General features: G+C 36.4%; 1 protein-coding gene across 2 annotated transcripts in view; it reads left to right on the forward strand.

The window, feature by feature from the left end:
* Nucleotides 1–19,855, forward strand: part of ARL15 (ARF like GTPase 15) — a 230,059-nt gene that overhangs the window by 99,972 nt on the left and 110,232 nt on the right. Inside the window, exon 7 of one of the 2 annotated variants that reach the window (XM_085041814.1) lies at nt 1,435–4,143. The exons of the other annotated variant lie outside the window; for it this stretch is intronic. Within the exon in view, the coding sequence (XP_084897940.1) occupies nt 1,435–1,590 (156 nt within the window). The 3' untranslated portion in view covers nt 1,591–4,143. Of the gene's footprint in view, nt 1–1,434; nt 4,144–19,855 lie in introns of those variants that run through there. 2 annotated transcript variants of the gene reach the window in all.

A 19,855-nucleotide genomic window follows, 5' to 3' on the forward strand; every position in this document is an offset into this window, starting at 1 on the left:
CCATATATGTGTAGGTGCTCACAGTGTATAACCTGTTGGTGGGTTTTTCTTCAGTTATCCAAAAATTCAGGCAACTAATAAATTTCATGTATTTAAATTTGTGAACATAGTAATAGAAGAAATCGTTGAAGATCTGTTGTAAGTTCCTATTATCAAAAATGCTAGAACTTTTTTATATAGATTTACTAGTTAACAGTGAATCAAAAGTTTCCTCAGCCTCTTTTAAGATTATACTGTTTTAAATATGGCTGTCAGGAGAAAAAACAGCATGTAAAGCTTCCGCTGATCACAAGTGCTGGTTTTTTTTCTTGCATAAAAGACCTTACTTTAAAGTTGAATTGATGCAGGTGTGAAACTCCACAGGAGAGTAATTTTGATTTTCCTTTTTTTCTTTGGTAGAGCAAGATTTGAAAAATAGATTTTAATTACAAACAGTATTTTCAAAAGTGAGTGTGAAATGTTTTTTGCATATTTACATAGATTGTGATGTATTTATCTGTCTGAGAACATATTGATTTTGAATTGCAGACAGTGTTTAATTTCGTTTTCTGCTAGCAGAATAGTGGAAGGTGACTCTCCTTATGAAAAGAGCCATCTTAGGGTAGTGAGGGCTGTTATCCAGTACTCTGCCAGTTTCTTTTCCATTGTTTATGTCTAGAAATAATTCTGTAGATAAACAATATCTTCTTGAAACCTGAAATACCTTAAAGGTAAATAACCATTGCAGGAGAATGCTCAGGTTTGCCAGCATCTGTGGAGGCACTTACTGGTGCTGGGGATCTGTAGCACTCTAGAAACTGGGTTTTCTGGGCCTGCCAATGGTCTAAGTTGGCTGCATATGACAGGCTCAGTTCCAGGATGTAATTACTTCTTTATATTTCAATGTCTTCATATTGTTTTTCCATAGCTCATGTTGTTTGTGGTTTCTGCCAGTTGGGGGAAAATGGTTTATTTTTGGAAACCCTTTCAACATCTGAGTTACAGATGTCATTACTAGCAATCTGAAAAACTGCATTGAACAGTGACACCTAAAGAGGTTTAGCTTCAGAGAGTATGCAGTATCTCAGTTAACAGTTTTGAGCACATATTTTGTCCAGGAGCAGGTACTACAAAAACTTAGCCTAAAACAAAGAGTGAAAATGAAAGTTTTCTCTGCAGTCTGTCCTGTTCTCACCCTGGTCAAGCCTCTCAAATCTGAGTTTTCAAAGACCAGCTGTTGCAAATCTGTGTACTTTATGACAGGGACATCCATAGGAAAGTTAAATCGGGGACAGATTTTTGGTTCCTCCAGAAACTGTTCCTGAGATGATTTATCTTCAGATTACTGCAGTAAATAGCCAAAATATAGATTCCTACCCTGTTTTGAGATCATAGTGACCTTAGTGACCTTAATATTTGCAATCCCCTCATTGCAAATACTTCTTTTCGTCCAAGGTGTATCCCCTGATATTTGAAGATTGTTTTGGAGCTGGACTCGGCTATTTTGAGTATTGGCTGCTTCCCTCACAACTGTGGCCTTTGAGGGAACAGAAGAGTTATTTGTCAGGCTTCAGTTATGAACACATTTGCAGGAGAGGAGAATATTATTAAATTGGTGTTTAGACAGTATTAGTTTTGTCATGTTTAGAACAATGCAGAAGTAACTCCTATTTGCGTGTCTCATATGAACTTCCATTCTGATTCAAAATTTCTTCATACTTATTAGGAAGATTATTTAGATATAAAAGGATCCTATAAAAATAATACATATAAAAAGCAATAAAAAATATAAGAAATTTTAATGCATGTGAGCGGATCCATATCCTAGCTAAATGTGAACAGCAAGGAATTTCATACAGTTGCAAGACTGAATCCACAGCAAACAGTAACCACACATTTGCTTTACATGAATTTGTATTTCAGTTATGTTTCAAAATAAAGTCATAACAGATAAAATTGTCAATAAACTTTGACTAGATAAAATGATTAATTGGTATGGATGATAATTTTTAGTTCAGTAATATCAATTAGTGCAGCTTAATATTGCTGTTCCAGTGTATGTAGCCCATTTAACAAAGAAAAGTGTCTCTCTGAATACTAAACTCCTAGTTGTGCTCTTGACAAATACATAAGTCTGCAAGGAAATGAGTTCAAAGAGTGCCCCTAGAAACTTTGATTTGGAATGATGTTCCTGAAGATACCAGAGCAAATGCTTGAGCACATCTGCAAATGTGCACATATTACACAATGTTCAAGGAGATAAAGAGTAGGAGTAGAGTAGCTAAGACACAGAAGTGAAAGTACTGTCCCCATACACCAATTTCACAACATCCAGCTATACTTAGAGAAATAAACCTCTTGAATGGCCCTTTGTAGCTAATGGTGCCAGGTATAGTTCTGCCAAAAAAGCTGCACGTCTTGGGGTAGATTTTGAAGAGTATTGCTGTATATAATTTTGAACGCTAGACATTGATTTTTCTTTGGGTCTTCAAATAGTTGTTTTATATGTATGTAGACGGTGTGTACATCGAGTATTTTTTTAATCAGCAATATTGGTTTGCTTGCTGTCCTCTATGCCTCTCCCATCTTTCAGATGTGACAGTCTGAATGTTTGTGCGACCATGTGATGAACTGTTTTGGGCCTAAAGATTATTATTTAAGTACCATCCTTCCTCATGGTCTTATTTTTAAATAAACTCAGATGAGAAGACAATTGTATAAGCTGGTATACAGGCACAAACCAGCGGTGGGAGGAAGATGTAAAAGTATAACTGGTGCAGAAGGTTGCAGGTGTGGAACTCTAAAATCCAATGAGACTTGGACCCTTCTATCTACCACTTTACTTCTCATGCTTTTTTGTTTATCCGTCTATAGTGAGGCACAATAGAGGAAGATTATACAGGAAATACTAGAAAGTAATTCTTCCCTCATACTTAACAATGAATGTTCTAGAGTAGGTGTGCAATTCCTTTTACTGGACTTGAGAGAGAAAGAGGAGAGAAGCATTTATTTTCACTGTGTGCTTTGAAAATTTAGTGTATTTGCTGACTTCCAAGCAAAGAAAGGAGAGAAAATATCATTTGAAGAGAAGGAGTTGGCTGTACTTGCAGAACTAAACACAATGACTGTAAAAGTAGAACACAATCTCTGTAAATAAAAAGCAATTTTATGAGAGAAACTTTAAAATGTATCCAGATACAAATATATATTCATATTTTAGTAAATGTTTTTCATAAATATTTTTATACTTACAAATGTTTGTATGATATTCAGTAAAGGCTATTGGAGAAGAGCACAGCTTTTTACAGTTTTTCTGAAACCTTTTTTGCTTGGTCAAAAGTTGATGCACTTTAGTAGAGAATTAAATGAAATCCTGAGGCCTGTTGGATACAAATCTGACCACACAATCATTATGCTCCTTTTGAGCCTCTATGTCTGTGATATTGCTGTTTGGGGGAATTCTTGAATGCTCAAAAATTTAATTACTGTTAGTGACATTTTACATGAACAAGAGAAGATGTATTTCTTTCAGAAGTAATAACTATTACAAATGGAAAAAATAGTGGCTATATAACTACTTTCTAAATATAGCTCTACCATTTTTGCAAAAATGGTCTCAGGATCAGTTGAAAAAAGAATGGAAAAGTATTTAGTAATGCATTGGATCAAGATTGTGAAAACTCTGCTATTGTAAAAGTGATTTAGTATGTGTTTTTCTTTCAAACATCCTTCTTATATGGATGAGAATTGAAACCTGGAGCTCAATAATACAAGTTGCTGCTTTTTAAAAGATGAGGACTTATCCTTCTCTTCTATTTTTGTCCTTAGTGCTAAAATAAGTTTGCTGATTAAAGGCAAGTTAAATATATTGTGAACTTTGTATCTAGCAAGGAGGAAGCTAATTTTGTGTAGTTGAACTATTTTCTACATAATTTATATTTGGTACTCAGTATAACAGAAGTAAACTTTTAAAAAGTTTTTCAAGTTGATGGTGATCACATAATCATCATTCCATTAGAGTAGGTGTGCAGTGTATTAAATTAATTTCTGGCCACAGGCATTGTTGTCTAGGTTTGAAAGACAGGTGTCTGCCAAGGAAGGCAGGAACCTTGCCTGGAATGGAGAATATGGCCCCCTTTGCTCTGAATTATTATAACTTTGAAATCAAGGGGCATTCAGGCAAAGATATGGCGAAAAAGGAATAACAGTTCTTTACCAGTGTGTCTAACAAGGCAAACAAACAACACCAAGGGCAGCAACAGCAAACAGCAGAAAGCCAGGAGCAGCTCTGCTGTCACACACCCTCCTCGGTGCAGTTCCGCTCACAGCCGCCAGGGGCGCTGCTGCTCCCGGCCGGGCAGGCAGCGGCGATGATGCCCCCGCCGGCAGGGGGCGCTGTGGCGCGCGGTCAGCGAGTCTCCCTCACGCAGCAATGGCGGGCGGGCTGGGCGGCGGAAGGGACTGCCGCGGGAGCCTCAGGGGCAGCAACTGGAATGGCAGATGCTGTCTCACCTGGAGTGGCAAACAGAAGGTGTCAGAAACTCCGCAGCTGTGGCGCAGGAGCCGCGGGTGTCCCAGCTGGCACAGGGTGTCTGGGCGCAGTGCAGTGAAAAGCCCGGAGCAGTAGCAGAAAAACGGCAGGGTGGAATCTCTCCCGCGATGGCTCACCGGCGCTGGCTGCTCCCTGGGTCAGGCTGTGCAGAGGCAGGACAGCTCCCGGCAGGGAATGCGGCACCCTGGTCCCGTGTGGGGCACACTGCCTCTGGGCTCCCAAAACAGCAGAGAGGCAGAGAAATGGGCCAGTGAGCCAACTCTCAGTGCCGAAGGAGAAAGAAACAAACAAGCAAACCCAGCGTGCAGCAATATCTCTGCTCAGAGAGACCCATGCTGCCTCCCTGCCTGAAATCACCTGCGCCGACAAAAAGGGCAGCACTCCCCTTGTCCCCCCGTTCCAGCTCTCACCGGAAATCCCGGGCTGGCTGAAAATTATTGCGATATCCCTGGAGCTGGGGGATGGGGGGGAGGCAGCAGCGACCATCCTGGACGCCAAACAAAAAGAACTAAAAAACCAAAGATGGGATGGGATAAAAAGTTATCCCCAAGAAAATTCTGCAGGAATTAGACACTCACACACATGGGAAATCATGATGAGCATCTTTATTGGTCATGTCAGGGAAGTTCAACAATAACCACTGCAGATGAAAATCTAGCCATTTTATATCTACATAAGTATTTCAAGTTGGATTTTAATTATGTGCTGCAAAGGTAGAAAATTTTCAGGTGCATCAGTGCTACCTGCACTGTGATGCAGCACGGATTACTATCATCTGTAGTTACCAACACCCTGAGGAGCTTGCTGTGTATGCATTTTCTTGAAACCTCCATCAAAGGGAAAGTACTCACAGCTCAGCTTGAGTATGGAAAGTTTTCTGTTCCTTTTCAAACTCAACATTTCAGAAACTGCTTGAGTAGAATTTCTCTTGAGTATGAGCTGCAGCATGAGGGAAAGCAAACCTAATAATTGGTGTGTCATTGGCCCATCAGAAGCTGAATCTCCTTTAGATGTTTGAGCATAAAACTCCTGTGAGCGAAAACAAGCCATAAACCCTGGAACATGGAGATGTTGGCATATATGTGACACTTCATGAAACAATGATGCGTTTCCAAGTGACAGGTTGGTGAAAGGGTCATTTTTGCATCAGTATTCTGGATGTTACTGGAACAATGCTACAGTTGTCAAAGGCCGGGAAGGAAACACATTCTACTCTAAGGTGAGATTAAATTCCTTCCTATTCATTCTCAGTTTTGAACTCATTTTTTTACCCTGGAATTCTTTCAAGCCATTATGCTCCTGGAAAACTCTTGGATCCTCTCTGGGTGTGATGGAAGCTGAAAATCAAAGGTTGTTATGAGTTTGATTGTTGGACAGGACACCGTTGTTTTTGCAAGTGGGATGAACCAGAGATAAGGAGAAATAGGAGGAATGGAAGGGAACTGGTGACAAGTCTCATGCACCTCTTTCCTTGTTACTTCCCAAGACTTTACTGGTAATAAGGCAGAAGAGATGAGTAGAGAGCATTCTGGGATTCAAACAAAAATGAAGAATGGAATGGAAGGAATTTGTGCATATTCAAAAGTAGTGAAGGACCCCATAATTCAGGGACGATGAGGATGCAGTACTCTGAATTTTTGCTTAAAGAAAATTGGAGCCATTGAGGACATTCTATAGCGATGTAGGCTGAGAACAGTGTCCATTATTTCCTCAGAAGCCACTTCTGTTCAGTGCATAATGACATTTGGTTCAAAAAGAGGAAACCGGTTTCCCATCCACTTCTTGCAGTGATTCAGCAGCAGATGCAGACATGCTTCTGAAGAAACATGAATTATCCACTCTAGCATCTGGGAACAATCGTCTTCATAAGACTAGAAGTGGGGTTTTGAATATAACGACATTATTCTAATGATGATTTGTTGATACTGTAGCATATCATTAGTCATGCTCTAATCTTTATAAGCGTAAATGTTTTCTCAAAATAGTTTAAATGTTTAGAAAATCTATTACAGCAGGCTGACATGAAAAAGCTTCTTCTGTTAGAATCTGAACAGCCTGAAATTTTGAGTTAGTCTAGAAAAAATCTTTGTGAAGTATCATACAAATAAACTAGATACCATATTAAAAAAAAAGAGGCAAAACTTAAGCAATTTTTTTGCTTGAAAATATGTTCATTTATTATCCAGATTTACACACCCTTGTATTGATCCTTGTATTTTTTCTTACTGTTTTCAAAAGTATAGTACTGACAGTGTAATGAATAATCCATAGCTGTAACTACATATTTCTCAATATCTTTGCTTTTTCTAATCTTTTCTGTTTTATTTAGTTGTTCAGATTCTGATTGGATGTGAAGTTTCAAGGGTCAGAAAGCCTGTGCTGAATTAATACTGTCTTAAAAGTAAAGGCTCAGTATTAATATATTGGCATCTTAGAAGTTAATGCATGCCGAAGTTCCATTTCAAGTATTAGTACACAGTGCGAGGCATCTAGCAAACTGATAAAAATAAGACCAAAAAGCCCAACCTGCATTAGTGAATGAGCTTTTCTTAAAAAACTGTTCGTTTCATCCACACATACCTATAGAGGTGGGTAGTTTGGATTACTCCATATATTGTTATGTATTTGTTGCAATTCCATTACTTATTTAAAATTAAGTTGTTCCACCTGTGTCTCTTAATACAAGCTTATTCTGTAATCCTTTTTCAATATTTTTTCATAATGTATTACCACAGCATTTATAGTCTTATTTTTGTTTTTGTGTTACTCTGGTAGTAAATGCTAGGAAATTGTTTAATCCATGATATGAAACATTAAAGTACTTTAAGGATTTCTTTACTTTGATTTCCTATAGCTTTGGTCTGTTGCAGTAATGCTTTTACAACAGACCCCATATTAACTACAAATCTACGACAGATATTCTGTTTCAATTTCTTTACCTTTGTTCCTCATTCCTAATTATGCCTTTACTCGTGGCTGAGGATAAAGGGAGTAAGAGAGTGAAATTTGAGTTACTCTAGGGCAGGAAAAGAAATTTTTTAGACCTGTAAACAAAAAGATGTTCTGTCAACAATATTGCAGGAAACAACCAGGTCCCTTTAGCTGCAACAGTGTCTTCATTAGTGACACTGTATGTTTGTTGTTCTAGAAATATATAACTCATTTTGAATAAGCATGGTTATATATGCTATGTCTATGATCTGTGTGTGCACAGAACCTTGTTAAACAGTCAGTACTCTTCATTGAGTAATTTAGTCTGTGCTGTGTATCAAAATTTATTTCTTAAAGGTATTACTGTATTGTAAAATATTTTTATTTGGTTTGGACCTTTTGTTTTTATGATTGTTAGTAATAAATTGCCCCATGTGCTTAAAAGACGGACAGAGGCTACAGAAATGGTACTGCAGATTCTTGAAGTATTGCATGTGCCTGGACATCTGTCATGTACCAGAAGAGATCAAACTGTGTAGTTTTGTTTGACTATCCTTTTTTGTGGACATGCTACCTGTATCGTTTCTCGTGATGTTTATTTGAATTAAAAGTCTTAATTGAATGAAAATTGATGTTAACTCATTTTGGAATTGTTAAATATTTATGTGATGGAGAGAAAATCTCCACTATATTCCATTATTATTCCTCTTGCTAATTTTCTTAAAGTTTGAGTTTTATTGAAACCTCACTCTTAGCACTTTAAAAATACTCTTACTCTTATAAAATCTTCTGACAAACAAGGTATTCCATTTTAAAGCCAAAATGGACTGTTGTTAAAGGGGGGGAAAAAGCTTAGTATCTTTCTATTCTGATTTATTATACAGAAGGCTGTTTTTTTACAAAAAAGGGCTTTTTTTTTTTTTTTTTTCCCTTTTTTTCCCTCCACTATTCTCAGTCTCTTTTGATCATTGATCTGGGTGACCCCACGCTCAGGGGTTTTTTCTTCATTTGACATGGACAGATTTTTGAAGTATAGCTCTCCTTTGGGAACCTCGGGCAGTTCCACTTGACTAACCTGTGATCTAATGAGCAGTAATGCAGGGTTACAGTGACCATTTTGTTTGCTTTGAGGGAGGATGGCTAGACAGAGAGTGGGAGAGAGGCAGTGTCTGCTGAGAAAAAAGATGCAGGGTGATCGAACAGTGTGAAAAAGACTTGTTAGCCCACATTAGTGTGCCTGATTTACTTCACAACAGGTCAGGAAAGGCCAAAGGCAGGGTTGTCATTAAATTGCAAAGTTGAAAATCCCAGTATTCAAAAGCATTCAAATTTTGAAAGTTGTAAATTAGAAAGTTTGTGGTTCATGTTGAATTTGGCAGAAAGATATACAGAAGTACCAGCTTCTATAAAACATGAATGGTACATTATAAAATCATGCTGTAAATAAAAAGAAAACCAGCTTTTTAAAGTACTTTCATGGTTGACTGTTTTACAATGAGACTGGGTGCGAAAGAAAGGCCAAACACTAACAAGGTCGTTGCACTTTCTTTATGAGCCCTGGGGACCCCTTAATTATGTGCCCGTGCTGCTTATTTTGAGATCTGTAGAGTGTGTGTACACGTGTTTGTATAATATATAATTTTTATTTGTTTTTATTAAATACACACATATATGTATATACACATATGCATATGGATATAAAAATAAAATTTTAACACTACTTGCCCAGGAATGTAGATTTTGAATCTTCTGCAGCGTGTTATGATACTTCTTTTTCCTCATATGCTTTATTGTTTCTCTTGGAGTGAACATTAATCTTCATGCCTTTGGTCTTGAAATAGGCTTAGATTTATCTTAAATTTACATTCACAAATACAGACACACACAGAGAAAAATTATATACTAAAGAGTTATTTTTCCTAATAGTAAAGCTTGCTTCTGAACATTTGAATTGGACTTGACAGCCTGCTGCTTTGCAATTGCAAAACCAAAAAGTTGAAGCTACCTATTCCTGAATTTACATTTCCTCATCTGTTTCATTCACTGACTTGGCAGTGGCCTGAATCTCCGTGAGTTGAAGAGTACAAGCAGTTGCATTGATAGCCTTTAACTCATAGCAAACTCTAGTCATTGCTATTTCTGATCTGGCTGGCTTTAGTAAAAATTGAAGTGCAGCCTTTTAGCTATATTATCATTGTGCATTGTAGCTGTAGGTAATAAAACAAATGGATGGTCTTAGGGTTAAGGTACTTTCTTCTGTCTGCTACCAGAAGTTTCACTAATTGGTTCTTACTCCTGTTGGCTGTCAAAAGTCAGGTTTTCGCTATTGCCGTACAACTGTGTTAACTTTCAGATTGTACTGCATAGACAGAGGTTGTTGTCTTGATCCTTGTGTCTTTTTGCAATTAGAAATATATGAAATTAAACAACTGAGAACAGCTGACCCATAATTACAACTATTTCTTACCTGACTTAAGGGGCTCTGCTCCCACTGATAATTCAAATAATTTCATGACACTAAGCGAGTGTTTGTTCTTGGTTGAAGGGAAGACAACAGGATGTCAGGCTTCAGTGTTCACATTGAACATTAACTTTTGATTTTAGCTTGTATTGGATTATGTATTAATATGTGGTGTCAAATTATTTTTGGTTTATCTTGGTCGTCTTTTGTTCAAAGTGAATGTATGGTATAGTCTCGTCTTGTTTTACCTACCAATAAACTGTGATTTAAGTGATAGTTGAATGTGGGTAACAAAGTATATTTTTTACATTCAGTGCTTCATTTCTCTTATTTCCCAGTATGTCACTCCTGTTTTTAACATTTAGTAAAATTCACTTATTACTAGAATTTGAAATAGAATTAATTTATTTTGAAACAGCATAGTATTCAAAGTGGCTTAGTTTTTACTTTACCCAAACACTAGTCTCAAAAAAATTTGCTATTTTAGCTGATGTTTAGTTGCAGCAACTTAGTAGAGATACATTCTAGGAAACTCTGCACTCAGCTAGCTTTCTCTGTAGCTCTAGGTCATGTTAGTCAATGGAAACTTATTAGGGCATAAAATGATGGGAAAATGTTTAACAAATCAGAATACGGAATCAAGGCACATTTAAGCCTTACTACTATTCTCTTTCCATTGACTTTCTCCATTCCCTAAATAATGTTGTCTGTGCAGTCTCTATGCACTCTTTATTAGCTCTTCTATTTGATTTAATTATTCAGTTACTCAGTGTGTCTGAATTAAGTCATCTCCGCCAATCTGCTTATTACAAAGCATTTGGTCATTGAGAAGAGACTAATGTCATCTTGCTGGACTAATTTTTGTGAGTGTGTTTAGGAATCAAGACTATGGAGCAGTATTTTGAAATCGGCTTATAAACAAAAGTCAGTCTAAGAGTAGATTATTAATACTGACACTCACAGGTTTTGAAAGAGTAAATATTACTTACTCATCTGAAGAAAAGGGAAATTTTCATATGTTCTTTCATAGCTTTCCTTAAGATGTGAATAGATTTTGCAGGTTGGCGCCTGGAAATGCTTTTAAAAAACACAAAAAGTATGCTGCCATATAAATTGTTTTCACATAAACTTGCCAGGTATTAAAGGAAAAGATTAAGTTCTTTTTTGATGGTAATATTGTTGCTTGGTTCAGAAACACAGCTCACAAAAGAAGAGGGTATATAGCCAATTGCGGGCTTTTGGAATTTTTTTTTTCCAGTTCATAGTTGCATTTTTCAAAAGCATTTTCTGTAAGACAGAGATGTTAACTTTTGATGTAGCTACTAGACTGCAACATTAGAAGTTTTTCATTTTTATCTGTGTGTCATGGAATGAAACCTCCAAAAGCAAAACCTTCCTACAGGTTAAGCTACACTTTCTGTGGGTTATCCAGTCTAAAATCCTTAATACTATGAAGTGTTATGATTTAATGCACATCATGGATAGGATGCAAACACAAAGTTTAGCAAAACAGGAGAAGCAAAGAATAAAAGTAGTTGCAGGTGCGCTTTTTCTAAAGAAAATGAATATGCCTTCTTAAATTTCTCTGAAGTTCATTATTTGCATCTCTGGTCTATATTTGAGAAATATAACTCTCAAACTGTTCTATACTGGGAGTGCAGTAGCTAATGTGTTGCATAAAAGTGAAATGTTATGCTCTGCCGATGGACTCTGACAATTCAGTTTTTAGTACCTGTAAAATGGGCTTGAAATGTTCCCCAGATGTATTTGGCTACCTCTGCTTTTGGAAGTCATTCCTTCTGTGCAATAGGAAAAAAATTTGCTTAACTAAGAAAACAAATTCAATAATGCCACCCTTTCCCTGCATAAATAAGAAGGTGGGGGTGGTAATACTATGTCTGGGAAAGGAAGCAAAAATGCATGCTTGGATATCCATTGCTGGCTGTTGTAGGGAGTGTGCTTGCCAGCAGTTTCTGGCAAGCTTATTCCTTCCAAACCCTCTCCAAACTTGCCAGACATTTAAAAAGTCTTTTGCCTGTTAGTCACCTTTCACTTACTTGTAGCATTAGAAGAAATGTTTATTGACTGAAGAACTGCCTGTTTTGAAATCAGGAACATTGAATTAAGTTTTTTGTTTTGTTATATGTTGGTTTGTTGATATTTACTTGACAGCAGAGTTTAGTTAGGAATATACTTAGAGGCTGTTAGTAACCAAACTGGGTCAAAGCTCAAGGGGTCTGCTCATGTGGGTAGTAAAGCTCAGGGTTTGGCTTATGTTTTTTGTGCATGTAGAAGGCATCAGATCATCAGTCCCTGACCCCTCTGCAGAGGGATGGATGCTGCAGAAGAGGATTGCATTCAAGGAATGGCAAAGCACCGTCTCTGTCCACTTTTGGTAGAACCTGGCTAAGAGAGAATTAAAAAATCTACTGTCTGGCAGTGGGGCCTGTGGGGCCTCATTGTGTTAGTTTGGTTCAGTCATTGTCTGGTGTTTGAATCCTCTTCTGTATTGATCAGGATGTGCATGGGTCTGAGTCTCCCTAAGGCATTTGAGGACAAAATGAGTAGCATATGTATCTGAGCCCTAAAACAGAGACAATTCAGACAGAGAGGGGTTGGAGGGAGGAATCAGATATAATGAAAGAGGAGAAACTTGACTATTGTCCTAGGTGGAAGCATATCAGAGGGGAGACTAGAAACCTAACTTCTTGGATACAAAATATTTTTCAAAACTGCTCTGAAGGTTCCGATTCACTATTGTGGTTCTGTTCTTTCTACTCGATTTTCTTCTCATAGTTAAAAAATCTGAATTAAAGAGAGACCTGAGTTATAAATTGCTTTATCGGAGATAACTGGAGTTACGGCTATGACTACACTGCACCTTCCTTCAGGTTTTTAGACAGAAGGCTATCTGGGTCTTTTTCATGCATCTTGCTCCCTGTACTTACATGTTTAACTGAAATTGTAGTGTAGTATTGGAGCATGTCAGTCTTTTAAAGTAATTGCTTGTCATCTCCGAGGTAAGGAAGCAGTCTGCTGTTAATTTTGCAGTAATTTAAGCACTTGTAGGCCTATCAGGTACAACCACAAAGCTAATGGCCTTTTAATTATTGGTGATTCCAGTGAGAGTTTGAAGCAGGAATTAAGAGCTTAATGCAAAAGTTTGGACAAACAGAACAGAAAACGAGACTATGGTGTTCCAACTGGTGCTATCAATCCAATAATTGAATATTTCTGTTTTTCTCTATTTCCAACATGGTTGTTATTCAGCCAGCTTCACAAGTGCTTTTATATTCATAGAACCTGATATACTCAAATTAAAGAAACGTGACATCAGTTGTATGAACTGTGGGCACAGAGAGTCCCACACCATGCATATGTTGCTGTTGTGGTCACAGTATTGTCTTTTCTCACTGGAGGAGTAATGCAAATCTCTGACACTTCAACATTGTGTCATTGAAAACCTTTCTTAACCCTTTGAAAAAAAATTATTTCTTTGATATTAGTTTGTATTCTCTTTTATTGTAATAACTGGAAATAAATATAGCACTTTCAAGTTCTGAAATGGCATTCCTTAGTTTCCTGAGACTTAGATAATATAGGGCATCTCCTAATTAGTTATCTGTTGTGAAGAAATTACTCTGCATGCTTCATTCATTTCAGTATGTATTAGTATTTTCCTATGAAGGATGTCTGTCCTAGAAACAGTGGAGTCATTCTCTGAGTTTAATATTTTTTGAGAACTATGATGAAATAATATTCTCTATTTGTTTGAGCATTTTCTTCCTTTCCAATTCAGCTATGGTATTAGAGAATGCAGAAATACATGGTCATTTTGCTAATGTGTAACTCAAAGGCCATAATTCTCTTTACCTTATGGATTTACAATTTTCTGTTACTGTTTAGATTATTTCAGTTTTTTCCATTTCTTTTGCTTGACTTTATGTTCTTAACAGGGTATTAATTCATCTTGCATGCAAAAATAAAGTGTTTCTTTTTTGAAGTATTTCAGAATTGCTAAGTCAGACTCTGGGGGCAATTATTGAGACTATTAGTGTGAATATACAGAATGTAATTGCTAATAGATAACAACTCTTTAATTTTTATTAATATGCAAAAAGTAGTGTCTTCTACCTTGTTCAGTGTAGCTGTTTGCAAGCTTTGATAAAATTCTGAATATTTCTACCCATGAAAAGAAAGCTTTAAATCTGATTCCCAGGTCTCTTCTATGGAACTTAAATGTTGCTTAATCAGTTACTTAGTTCTTAATTTAGACCAATGACTCACTTCAGGGGCCAATGGGAGTTTTGTTGAAGATTGCTATACAGTATTACAACTTGAAAAGTGTGGCAACCTTGTACTTATTAAAGGAACTTGCTGTTTGAGCTCCACAAAAGACTCACCGAGAAACTGATGTAGTTCTATTGAAATAGGGGAAAAATCTGCCAGAAATCCTGCAAAACACTGCAGGATTCCACAAATATAGCATTTTTCAGCTGACTGCACTCTGGACAACTACCCTCCCTCTACAACAGTGATAGGACTGATCAGGACCATCAGTCTCACAACCTCTACCACAGTTTTCTCTCTTGCATTTTCAGACTTCATTACATGGATGCTTTGCACAGTGTTCAGAAATAGTGAAATGTTTTCTTATCTTCAGCTTTTTTTGCTGGGACAGATGTGATATTCATAACCAGGATGTTTATAACTATTTTACTCAAAACCACTCTGAAAGTCTAAATTTCTGCTCATAAGAGGAAAATTGAAGTCTGTTATTGTTGAGCGAATTTTTACTTCTTGGCTATTGAAATTTTTTTTTACTTCTTGGCTGTTGGAAGTCTTTCAAAAAGAGTTTGGTTTTGTCACCTTATTATTTAAAACCTCTCTGATTTAATTTGGTTTTTTATGTATCACAGAATGACCTGGGTTGGAAGGGGCCTTAAAGATTACCCAGTTGCAAAGCCCCTGACAGAGGCAGGAATGCCAGCCACTAGACCAGGTAGCTCTGGGCACCATCCAGCCTGGCCTTATCTACCCTTTTACTAAGATATTTACTGTTCTTGCAGAGGAAAAATAGTGGCTATCGCCACCGTAAGCTTTCTGTCATGAGCTTTCAGGCGCTGAGGAAAACTTCCACAATAAAACTTTATCATCATAATTTTCTATGCCAAGCATCAATCAATACAACCCCTCTCTAACCATTTTACATCTTTAAATTGTGTGCTTAGTACTGAATCCTGCGAGGTTTTCTTGTGCTACAGTACTATATTTAAGGGCTGTATCAGCTTTTTTGTATTTCATAACACTAGGAAAATATTATTTACACATAGTAGCTAAAGTTTTGTCTTAGAAGGGCCAAACTACATGTCTCTTGTAGTCTGTCTCTGGGGCTGGCAGGCTATTGTTAGAAAATACAAGGGGTGTTTCTTTTTTGTCGTGCAATAGTATGCTCCTGCTTGTCTTTGCAGACCCAAGGTTTTCATCTTAACAGGCAAATAGCAAGGGAGAAGAGATGAAGAGGAGAAAAGCAAGCTACAATCCTAGAAAATTCCTTTTCTTTTCCTTTTCCCTCATGAAACTACTTCTGCAGAAAAAAAAAATATATTGACAGACAGGGTGTGCCAGCTAATGTCACCAAGCATTGAGTGGAAAGAAGAATACTAAAAAGCAGAAAATTAGAGCTGTGCTTGCCTGTTCACCTCCCCAAAAGAATTGAAATTGTCAGCATTTGGGACTCCTTGTCAGAGGCTGAGATCCTCACCTGTCTGTGGTGCTCTGCAAATCTGCTCTGGTGACCATCATCCCTCAGAAATGTGTGTCTGAGAGCAATTAGAATTTTACCAAAGAATACTGAAAAAAAAATTAAGTACATGTATGTCATGTAGTTACTGAATTCTTTAAAGATAAAAACAAAGGCCACCACAGAAGCAAATTAAAGCCCCTGGGAGCTGACATGGTTATTGAAAGCTTTAACAGAGCTGCCCTGCCATAGAAACCTGCTTTCCTATTGTCATTCATTTTGGTCTCTGAAAAGAAATTATGATCAAAGTTTTGTTTGAGCACAATGTTAGCACTCAGATTAGATCTTCGCATAGTTAGACAGGGATTTGGGTATTTTATTTTAATTTTTTCTATTTTTTGGCACTCATCTTTTAGTGAGAAAAATGTTTTATCCTTTAAAAACAAAGAAAAAAAAAAAGAATCTGTTTACAGTATTTTCTTGGATTATGTTAGATCTGTATTTCTTGTTTTATATGTCCTAACGTTGTTTCGTGGTAACTCCGATGTAGAGCATCTTTTGTGGGTGATGTAGATGAAAATACATAAATGAAATAAAACCTGTATGTACTTAATATTTTGCTTTCTGAGCACAAGAGCTAGTGACCTGTTGTTTTGTTGTATAACTAATACAACTTGCTTTAATCAAAGGGGATCTTTTGAGGGAAAGAAATTGGGTAAGAATTAACCATAGTAGGAGAAGTCATTAGAGTTATTGAGATGTATGAAATATAGGTTCATTTCTTGTATTTGCTGTTGACTTGCTGCATAAGACTTTGTGGGAGTAGGTTATTTCTGTTCTCCAGCTTATGTCCACATAGAAGAGTCTTATAAATGCTCTAAATGATAATGAAAATACTTACTTTTGAATAGCTTGGAAATTCAAGTACAGGGAGAAGAAACATTGATTTCTTGTGAAAGAAAAACAAAGCTCTAGAAGATTGTGACAGTGAAGTGAGTTATTCAAATTTATAAGGGGTAATTTAAAACAAGAATCAAGAAAAATCTGAAGTTATACAGTTCCCTTAACATAGAGTTGTGCTGGTATATGCTAAAATTTTAGAAATAGCTATAGAAATGGTGTCTCATGATGTGATCAAAGCAGTAAGCACCGTCATCTAATTTGAGTTTTCTGTCTTGAATGCCCAAGGGAAGTAGGTGTATTAGTCCTATATATGACGTTTATAAAAAGAATGTGCTAGAAGCTAAATAATGGATTTAGAAGTCTGCCTTTAAGATTGTGTTGAAAGAAAGAAATCACAATAGAGGTTCCCCCTCTGCTGGTAGAGAGTTCAACATTCGAGACATTTCAGTGTGTCTAGACGCAGGTAAATTCAATTGAGTCTGAACATATTTATGCAAAGAAAGAGCCACTGTTCCCCATATAAACTACTGCCAATCTGCTAAAAGGGTTTTAAAGGGAAATACAGTACAACTGAAGTTATCAAGTTCCATGTCCATTTATTTTAGCTAGTAATTCTGGTCAAGTGCCCAATAGGGAATGTAAACTATTGTGTTGTCCTAACCAGTGACTGTTCAGCTTTGTGTTTACCCAGTTCAGTGCTGTTCAAGATTTTTGTCCTAGTAAGCAACCCTTTTCACTTATCCTTTTAAAGAGATTTTCAGTTTGATTTAATTAATCATATGCTTAGGATATTGCCCTATGCATGCTTGTCAGGAGAATTTCTCAACTCCTTCTGTGGTGGAAAGTGCTTGTGCCAAATTTTGCATATTTACTTGGAATACTCGTGAAGAAAAGTGAAAATTTTAGAGGTACTGGAGACAAGAGAAGTAGATTATGTAGGGTAAGAAGCATGTACTCTTATCCACTAGGAGGTGAACTAGCAGAATAGTACAAATTAAAAGACAAACAGAAATCCATCTGAAGTGAAACACTCAAAGAGCTGGGTGAATTAATGGTGCCTGGTATGTTTGTCCTGAGGCTGGTATGAAGTCTGTTGTTCCAGTAACCCCAACACTGCAATACCTTTTCCTCTAACAGAGGAGGGATTACCCATCAGGAAGGAAGATAATTCTACTGTCTCTTTGCTGATTACTTCCAGCTTCTCTTCATTATGTTTGGCTAAGTTAAAACTCACTCAGTGCTGCAAGTACAGTGTTCAATAAGCTGGTGAATCAGTTAATTTTTTTAAATTTCTAATGTTGAGGCTGCTTGTTTACCTCTGTGTTTGTGTGAAATAAAATGTAAATGGTTACTACTTTTATAGAAAATATGCCAAGGTTTTAGGTTTTGAAATACCTAATAAAATTTTTATATTTTGGTAGAGCAAATATTATAACTTTGAGCAAGTACTTGGAATAAATGTTATTACCTATCTCAAGTAATTTCAATTTTTTGTGAATATAATTAAGGTCTATTACAACTGTAAATCAAAACCTATTGTTCTTGTATTCATATATTAATATGAATATAAAAGTTACATTTATTTATGCAGGCTTAATGTTGTCTCTCCATACATCTAGCCAGTGTAAATGAGACAGAATGAGGTTTTATTCCCTTCAGGGATATAAATCATAAGAGGACTGTGGATGAGTCTAATATGATCATTGAGCTAAACCTGAGTGGAATTTCTCATAGCAAAGAAACTGCACCATCAGGCTAAGGGGTTTTCATCTTACTTTAAACAATGTGCAGCCTTGAAATTCTTACAACATGTTTTTGTAGCTTTTTCTACATTAAAAATGATAGACAGTGGTTAAAACTTCTTTCCCTTCTCCCTTTGTTAGAATAAGCAGAATGATTTTAATGTGTAAGAAAGTAAGTAGGCCTTTTGTCTCAAAATTTTATTTTAATTTTCCTATTTTTAAGATACTTTTGGATTTATAAAGGCCTTGTTGATTACACTCTCTGTTCTTTTGAGAAAAAATTGCTCTGGCTTTTTGATAATTTTTTTTTATACGCAACTGTTGCTCTCTCTGTGTCAATCCACAACACTGTGGCAAATGTTAATCCATATCAACTGTACTTCTCTGTTTTGGTAACTTAGATTAGATTTGATTTAAGAACAAGCATGACTTCTCAACCTTCACTATTATGTTTTGCTTTCAAGATGGTGTACATTCTCTTTTCTGCTAAATCTATTATTTAGTTTTGGGCAATAAAGTTACATATTAGTATATTTTCTCATTAAACTATTGCAAAAAATAATCAGTTACTGTATGAACAAGGTTGTAATTGCAACTTTTCTGACAGCTTCATATTGTTTCATTTTCTTTGAACTTCTCAAATTTTCACCTGTTTTGAGGCTGGGTATTCAGGACTTGATTATATACCCACTTCATACATTAGATATAAACTGGTGAAGAATAGAGTGGATTTTAAAATTTGGCTACTCCTATATGCATGGTAAGTTAAAAATTTTCCGTGTTTATACAGCCTTTGGCAGTTTAAGCAATGTGTTTTGTCACCTGTTTTGCCGTCTCGTGGAGAGGTAGAACTTTTATGAAGAAATAGAAAATATGACTTTGAATCCTTGACGTCTTTAAATAAATGCACATATTGATAGTGACAGATTGCTAAACTTGGCGTTAGACGCTTAGTTGTGTTTCTTGCCAAAAGTAATCCAGATGTGCATAATTTATCCGCCTGCCATATGTGCACTGACATGTCTTTCTATAATCAACTGTCTGTTGAGTATTGTTAAACAGTTAAATGTTCTTTATCAACTATCTTTTTGAATAATGCTAATAACTCCTTTAAGGAGATAAGAAGCAGCAAGACATAAAAACAGCTTTCTTAAACTGAAGAAGGCAACTTCAGTTTTTTGATTGTCCAAGAAGCATGCAGTTTCAGAAAAAAAACTGTTGCTAAAAGAAGCCTATTTAAAGCCCATCTTTGGTTGTGTTATACAACTAAGGTGGATACATATTTTACATAATCTCATTATGATGGGAGAGATATTTGTTGTGACTGTGTAAAGGAAGTTGCTATGGAATAATAACATTAATTAATAAGGATTTTTTTGGTATGAGGTGCTTGTTGAAAGGAGAAAATGAGTGTAGCTTGACAAGCAGTAACCAAACATGTCCTGGCATTAAGTTCAGAAAGATTTGTAGGAGGACATTTGTGTGATTTGGAATATCTCGTCATACTGTTGTAAGAAGCAACTACCATTTTATGGCATATTTTG

Source organism: Lichenostomus cassidix, chromosome Z, assembly GCF_008360975.1.
Source record: "Lichenostomus cassidix isolate B80296 chromosome Z, HeHo_3.0, whole genome shotgun sequence".
Taxonomy (NCBI): Eukaryota; Metazoa; Chordata; class Aves; order Passeriformes; family Meliphagidae; genus Lichenostomus; species Lichenostomus cassidix.